The sequence below is a fragment of the Akebia trifoliata genome, chromosome 1 (assembly GCF_017979445.1).
Source record: "Akebia trifoliata isolate Shusen 1 chromosome 1, ASM1797944v1, whole genome shotgun sequence".
In the NCBI taxonomy this organism is placed as follows: domain Eukaryota; kingdom Viridiplantae; phylum Streptophyta; class Magnoliopsida; order Ranunculales; family Lardizabalaceae; genus Akebia; species Akebia trifoliata.
The window spans coordinates 15165984-15174045 of record NC_141375.1 but is presented as its reverse complement, the minus strand read 5'-3'; the positions used below and the strand labels follow the sequence as shown (position 1 = coordinate 15174045).

General features: G+C 40.3%; 1 protein-coding gene across 1 annotated transcript; it reads left to right on the top strand.

The window, feature by feature from the left end:
• The first annotated feature begins 4781 nt into the window (after window positions 1-4781).
• Window positions 4782-5195, top strand: LOC147410764 (uncharacterized). Its single transcript, XM_086424497.1, has one exon. It carries the CDS (start codon window positions 4782-4784, stop codon window positions 5193-5195), a length of 414 nt encoding a protein of 137 aa, XP_086280623.1.
• Window positions 5196-8062: the final 2867 nt, after the last annotated feature.

Here is an 8062-nt window from a genome sequence, read left to right as displayed (position 1 = left end):
CCAAACCTCAAGGGTCAAAAGCGGATCCGCGCACCCCGCGGATCGAGGGCGCTTTCAGCTGGCATCGACACGGAGTCGGTAAAATTAAAAGTGATTACATCAACACGGAGCTGGCATCGACACGGAGTCGGTACAAATTAAAAAACGATTTCATCAACACGGAGTTGGCATCGACCCGGAGTCGGTATTTTGAAAAAGAATTACATCAGTCGGAGCTGGCATCGACACGGAGTCGGTAAGATTTAAAAGTGATTACATCAGCACGGAGCTGGCATCAACACGGAGTCGGTAAAAAGGATTTTGAAAAAGAATTACATCAGCCAGCGCTGGCATCGACATGGAGTCGGTAAAATTAAAAGTGATTACATCAACACGGAGCTGGCATCGACACGGAGTCGGTACAAATTAAAAAACGATTTCATCAACACGGAGTTGGCATCTACACGGAGTCGGTATTTTGAAAAAGAATTACATCAGTCGGAGCTGGCATCGACACGGAGTCGGTAAGATTTAAAAGTGATTACATCAGCACGGCGCCGGCATCGACACGGAGTCGGTACAAATTAAAAAACGATTTCATCAACACGGAGTTGGCATTGACATGGGTCGGTAAAACATTTTGAAAAAGAAGATTACATTTTGAATTTTGTACACCAACCCATTAAACAATTCATTTATGCCATGATTATCCACAAATATACTGAAAGAAATTTCATTGAACTATTGAAAATTGTTTGACAAATAGGATTTTCATTGAATTACAACTTTCAAATAATCCTGTTTTACATTCTTTTACATGGACGCTTGGATTTGTTTTGATCGTCATCAGGATTGCTGGGACAGTTAGGCTTGCTTCTCTTGGTTCTAACGACTGACTCTTTGAACTCTACTGGTCCGTCTGGATAGCCTAAGGTGCGTTTGTTCCACGCCTTCTCAATGAGATGCACTAACTTTTCAGTCAATGGCTCGGGAGAAAAGAATTGTTTGTGTTGAGGTAGCGAAAACTCTATAGGTACTCCGTACTGTTCTGGGATCAAAGCAGGTTGATAAAAAGATGTCTCCTCTAGTCCAATCAAACGGACATAATAGGATCCTTTGGTACCTAAAACAGGGTAGTCTGTCATCCACCAAGGGCATCTCAAACCAATATGACGTGCAAGACGAGAATCCAACCATTTGCCCCAAGCCTTGACTGAGTTGTGACGCACTAACATGTTTCTCTTGGAAAAGTGCTCTGGCCTATACTCGGGGGTTGAAGGAATGTCCACAATTTTGAGACGATCGCAGAGCCACATATAAAGTAGGTGAGGGCTTCCTTTGAAATCCCTTCCCTCACCATTTTTTATGGCATCCAAACCTGAGAAGGTTTCAGCTAGAATCAAAGGTACGTGATTGGCTTTTCTAGAGAGCTGGGAAGCTATGTCTATGAAAGACTCAGGAACAGTTTGACCCTCGCTTTTGGAGGTCAGTACGTATTGGGCTAGGATTCCTAAACACAATCGATAGTCTCTAGTGACTCTCCAAGCATCTGGCTTTACATTGATGGGATGACTGTGGGAGTGGTATGGACTCAATAAGGGTACTAAATCCAATCTCCCGTTACGGACTAAGGCCTTGGCTTATTCCTTTGAAATGTTTAGGCCTGTGGCGAGTTCACCCGAATATCCTGTCTTCAATGAAGGCCTGACTAGAGGACCTGAAGTAGATATCCCCATGATGCCACAATAGTCTTCATGAGTAGGACACAAGTGCATATGCCCAATGTGGAAGATGTGAAGATATGGGTTCCAACGCTTGGCTATAGCGCGCAAAAGATTCCAATCTATCTCAAACTCGTGAAAGTAAAGGGCGCATCTCAACATGAATTTTGCAAAGTTGAATTTCTCTACGGTGTGCATCCCCGTGATGGTTGTTTTGACCAATTGGTCGATTGGGTTATTGCCTGCAGCCAGCATCCTGAGTTGACACAAGAGAATAGTTCAGTACATTTCCAAGGTCAATGTAAATTTACTTTTCTTTTGAAAATCTTTGTTATTATGGAAAACACTTTCTTGAAAACACTTTTCTTTTTTGAAAATTTGATTTTCATTTTGATTTAAATGGCCCGGCCTATCATGATCGTTGGATCGAGATGGACTGGGTCATTATTGAATTTTTGCAAGAAATGGATTTTTTATTGGGTTGGTGTACCCATTTTAATTTCTTAAAACAAAATCTTGACCCTTGAGGACAATCATACACTTTGATCATTCACATACATCAATCATCGAGTTTCTTTCAACAACCCGGGAACACCCGCGATAAGTTCGAGTCGTGACTTACAGGGAAGGCTTCTAGACTCTAAGCTTACTACTGCAATGCATTTTTATCTGGCCACTCTTGCCCAAGCACACCTATATACCTCTCAAGCGTACTCAATCAGACGGTACGTGGTGACTTGGTTTGATATACCGTATAGGTGACAATCTAAAACTTCAATTCACTTCTCTGAAGCCAAAAACAGCCAGTTTGATCCCCAGTTGAGAGGTGGCGCACGATGCTGAGCAAAGGCCCGCTTAAGTACCTCTCGTCTAGAATAGACGTAATCTATCCCCCTCGTACAGTAGGGTACAGCGGGGCAGGATCTTGCTCAGGCACTGGTTTTGACCAAGAAGTGCAATTGATGTACTTAGATTATCTTTTATATACCTATGGGTACGAGTCAAGAGTTGTAGCTTTCATAAATGGTTTTCGCATCCCGCGAGGGGACCGACCACGTACTAGTACTACGTTGGAAATCGGGACATGTGACCGTGCGGCTTACAATAGGACAAAGGCTCAGGTCGCTCCAACATGGGTGTATCAATATACCTTTCAGAATCACCTGATCAAACGGTATTGATTCCCCAGTTTTATATACCTTACGGTACGTGATTGGAGTTGTGGTTTTCATGAATGACATCGCATCTTCGAGGAGACCGGGCCATGCACTAGTGCCATGTTGGCTATTAGGGACATACAAGCGTGCAATACAGTAAAGTAAACGTGCTAGTGGTGTGTGCAAATAGGATAGGGTGCGCCCGGGGCATTTTGCAAATGAGTAGGCCCGTTGGCCAGATCATAGCCTTTTAGATAATTTGTCCGTAAGAGTCGCGCATTCATCATCAACCAATCAATTTTTTTCATCATTTTTTTTTTTTTTTTAAAATTTTTTTTTACGAATGAACTAATCATAAAAGGACTTCTCATTTTTTTATTTTTATTTTTTTATAGTCCACCCAATGATCACTTTGAATTTTCATTTTGATCAATCAAAAAGTGGCGAGCGGTACGCCCTGAGTTTGGAAAAGATGATCCGTTTTGATCTTTTGAAGCTTTAAAACTTAAAATAAAAATAAATTCCAAGAGGAAAGTTTCCAAGACTGATATAATGAACAAGTTGAGCAAAAAAAAAAAAATTTTTTTTTTTTTTATTTAATTAATTTTTTTTATTTAATTAAAAATTTTTTTTTATTTTTTTTTTGTGCTCATTTTGAGGCACATTGCCTCTGGTTTTTGGCTTGGGCCAAATTTTTTCTTTTTTTTATGCTCTTTTTCCCTACTCATTTTGTATCGCGACGAGACGTCAAACGGAAATGATAGCGTAAACGATAGTAAATGAGCTCAAAAACCGATTCTGACTCGTCAAAATGTTGCTGAATTTGTCACATTTGGTAGAAAATTTTGTTCTACCCCAAATCGATATGCACTAATAACTAATCGGAGATCGGACGAGAAAGTTATGATCATTTTGAGTTCGACTGTCCATTCGGCCAAAAAAGAAGAAAAACGACTTTTTTTTTTTTTTTTTTTTATTTTTTATTTTTTTATACACATTTTGAGGCACATTGCCTCTGGTTTTTGGCTTGGGCCAAAAAAGAAATTTTTTTTTTCATTTGTTTGATGATACGCATGCTTAAAATGACATAATCGGAGAAATAAAGTAAAAATCGGATTTTTTTGTGTTTTTTTTTTTTCAAGCGAGTAAATAAATAAAGGAAATCTACCTAAAAAATAAATACAACAAACACAACAAGTATTGTTAGCTTGCAAAAATAAAAATAAAAAAAATTGAAACCTTTCCTTTTTTTACCAAAATAATCGAGTTGACACGAGGGTGGAGTCTTTAATCCTCACGTCCACCACTCATCATTTCATACACTCTATCGACTCTTCAAATAACTTCTCCCATCCCCACGACATCCAAATCGCAACCACCACCTCTCATCCTCAATGTGAAGCCCAATCTATCCCCAATAACTATACGCTCACCAAAACTATTCCCATATAGCTTTAATCAAGCGGTTCCCTAGAGCTATGAAACCACTGTCACTACGACTGTAGGGGTCGAAACAATGAAAAGGGCAATGGTGGCCGACATTGGCCATAAGACGAGAGCAGAGAGGTGTCAGAGGGTACTGATAAAAGGATTAAGCATCAGGGAAAAGGCAAAAGAAACAACAAAAGAAATAGTGGATAAGGAGAAAAGAAAGAAAAAAGGGGAAGGGCAAGATAAACGAAGAGGAAAGGAAGATAAAATAGGGAACGTGACAGACAAGGAAGTAGCAAACTTCATTAAGCTCATTCGCAAGAATGAGCACAATGTCGTGGATCAACTGAACAAATAGCCGGCTCAGATTAGCATCCTGGGTCTGCTACAAAAGTCAGAAAAACATCAAGAAACATTATTGAGAATTCTGAAAAAATCACATGTACCTACAACTACTTCGCCAGCACAGTTAGAACAAACAGTGGGTCAAATCATGGCTCCCAACGCCATCGTCTTCAAAGAAAGTAAGTTCTTGCCAAAGGGATGGGGGTATGTCGAGCTACTAAATATCATGGTCATGTGCATGGGCATGATGGTTGCTATGATGTTAATCGATAATTGTTCAGCCCTCAATGTCTGTCTTCTCGAAACCTTTCGAAAACTTAATGCGGACTGGTCACATGTTAAACCCAACAATAAGGTTGTTCGAGGTTTCGACAGCTCGAGAAGGGACTCTCTGGGAGAGATAGATTTACCAATCACTGTAGGATCCTGCACCTTCGAGGTAACATTCGAGGTCATGAAGATACCTACAACCTTCAACTTGCTGCTGGACAAGCCATGGAGCCATATTGCTGGGGCAGTGCCTTCCTCTTTGCACCAAAGAGTCAAATTTATTATGGGGTAGAGGATGATATCTGTACTAGCAGAAAACTTGATTCCAGTTGGGAGAGCTCCGGACGTCCCCTTTATTGACAAAGAGATGACGAAATACAAGGCGTTATATCATTCCTGTCAGTTTGCAGCTGTTAATCACGTCGAAAAGGGAAAGAAAATGTAAAGACAGAACTATCAAAGGCTAATTTGATGATTGGTTGAGTATTGAAGAATGCTGGTTACCGACCCAGGCAAGGGTTAGGACTAAGAGGAAAAGGGAAAGCTATGCCAGTTGAAACAAATAAAAACACTCCTTATTTCGGCTTGGGGTTCAAACTTACGAAAAAGGATATATCGGATATGAATGACATAAAGAAAGAACTTCGACTAAGCAAAATTGTGAACCAAACATTTGGGATCTGGGTAAGGTTCTTCACATCAGCATTAGCTTCCCGAAATTACAAGTCAGACCCGACAGTTTATCGGAACCACTGCCAACAAAGCCAACCAGAAAGAATAAAATAGTAAGTTTAAAACCCCAGCGCATTGAAAAAGACTCAGTTGTTGAGTCTCAACCATCCCTCGTGGAGGGCATTGATGTCTTACTCAATGGGGATTCGAACAAGAATCTAACATAAACAACAAGAAAACCTACAAAAGTAGAAATCACCGTGAGCAAAGAGAAAAATCCATCCTTCCCTACTGGCATTGACTGGGCATCAGTCATCATCCCTTCAAGTTTGGGAGGGGCTATGCCCAACTCTGACAAAATTCAACCGGAGATCATGGTCATCTCCGAATCACCAAAAGAACTACCATCTCACCTAATCTACCCCATCAAGGAAGGGGAGATTTTGAACAATTGCAAATAATTCCCTCTAGCCCTTGAGGCTGCTGAGGCCTCAAAAAAAAAATTATGTTAGGCAAAATCAATTCGCCCGAGGATCATAACGAGTCCTCATCCTTGGGTAAAGACTGTTTGGAGGGTTCTTTATCTTTACTAATGCATGATTGCTCTTCTTATTGTAGATGTCTGGAAAATATTACTCAAAAACCAAAAAAATCAAAAATTCTTCAAAAATAAAAAACATCTCAAAAATTAAAAAAATCAAAAAGCTTTCAAAATCTAAAAAAAATAGATATCTTCCAAAAATCAAAAAAAGAGTTTTCTCAGAATTTAAGGGATTTGTCTCAATCGAATGGACCTTTAGACAGGACAGAATATAAAATGGATGAGTATGACTTCGATCTCGAACTTGACTTTGATCTCATAGGAATCGAGGAAGAGTCTGAGGACGAAGTGGAATATCCCCCTAAAGAAATCAAAGACCTTCTAGAATGACATGAAAAAGGTGTTCAGCTAAACATTGATGATACATACTCAGTTATTCTCGGCACTGAAGATAACCCACGTGTGGTAAAAATCGGAGCCTTGTTAACCCCTCAGCAGAATGAAGAAATGATTGGACTACTACAAGACTACCAAGACATCTTCGCCTGGTCTTACAGAGATATGCCCGACTTAAACATAGACCTCGTTGTTCACAAATTGCCGATTACTCTTGGGAGCAAGCCTATCAAGCAAAAGTTTAGAAGACTCAAGCCATAATGGACACTCAAACTCAAAGATGAAGTAATGAAACAGTTCCAAGCAGGATTTCTCGCAGTCTCCACGTATCCCGAATGGCTAGCTAATGTCGTTCCAATACCAAAGAAGGATGGGAAAGTACGAATGTGCATCGATTATCGGGATTTGAACAAAGCCAGCCCTAAGGATCATTTTCCACTACCTCATATCTACACTCTAATCGATAGCACAGCGGGACATTGCATGTTCTCATTCATGGATGGTTTCTCAGGCTACAATGAGATAAAAATGGTAGAAGAAGACCAGGAGAAGACAGCATTCATCACACCCTGGGGTACGTTTCATTACAAAATCATGCCATTCCGGCTCAAGAACGCCGGGACAACTTATCAAAGCGCAATGACGACCTTATTGCACGATATGATCAACAAAGAAATGGAGGTTTATGTGGATGATATGATCGCTAAGTCTAACTTTGAAGAAGATCATTTGATAAATGTGAGAAAGTTGTTCGATCGGCTAAGGAAGTATAGTCTGAGGCTAAATCCAACAAAATGCGTCTTCGAGGCAACGTCAAGCAAATTGTTAGGCTTCATCGTAAATAGAAGGGCATTAAGATATATCCAGCAAAGACCAAGTACATTCTTGAAATGAAAGCACCAGTATCAGAAAGGGATGTCAGAGCATTTTTGGGTAGAATACAGTATATTAGTAGTTTCATTGCGCAACTCACGCCTATCTACGAGCCCATCTTCAAACTACTGAAAAAAGATGTACCAAAAACATGGAATGAGGACTGTCAGGAAGCCTTCGGCAAGATAAAGAAATATCTGCTCAGTCCGCCAGTCTTAGTTCCTCCTACACTAGGACGACCCTTACTAATGTATATTGGTGTAAGAAATGTCTATGGGGCTGTGTATTGGGGCAACGCGAAAAGTCAGGTAAAAAAGAGCAAGCCATTTACTATCTCAAAAAGAAGTTCACCGATTATGAGGCAAAGTACTCGGTGCTCGAGAAGACTTGTTGTGCACTAGTCTGAGCATCTCAACGATTGCGCCACTACCTCCTTAGCTACTCAACTATGCTTATCTCTCGAATGGAGCCTCTCAAGTATCTCTTCGATAAGCCCGCGTTGACAGGTCGCACTGTAAAATGACAATTACTATTATCTAAATTTGATATCACCTATGTCACTTAAAATGCCATCAAGGGATAAGTCATTGCCGACCACTTAGCTGAGCATCCCTTACCTAACTATGAGCCATTAAAGATAAATTTTCCAGATGAGGCCCTCCTGTTGACAGAAGTGT

Bases quoted from the DNA above. Each gene is read 5' to 3' on its own strand.
- LOC147410764 (XM_086424497.1), top strand. From the start codon at position 4,782: ATGGCTCCCAACGCCATCGTCTTCAAAGAAAGTAAGTTCTTGCCAAAG.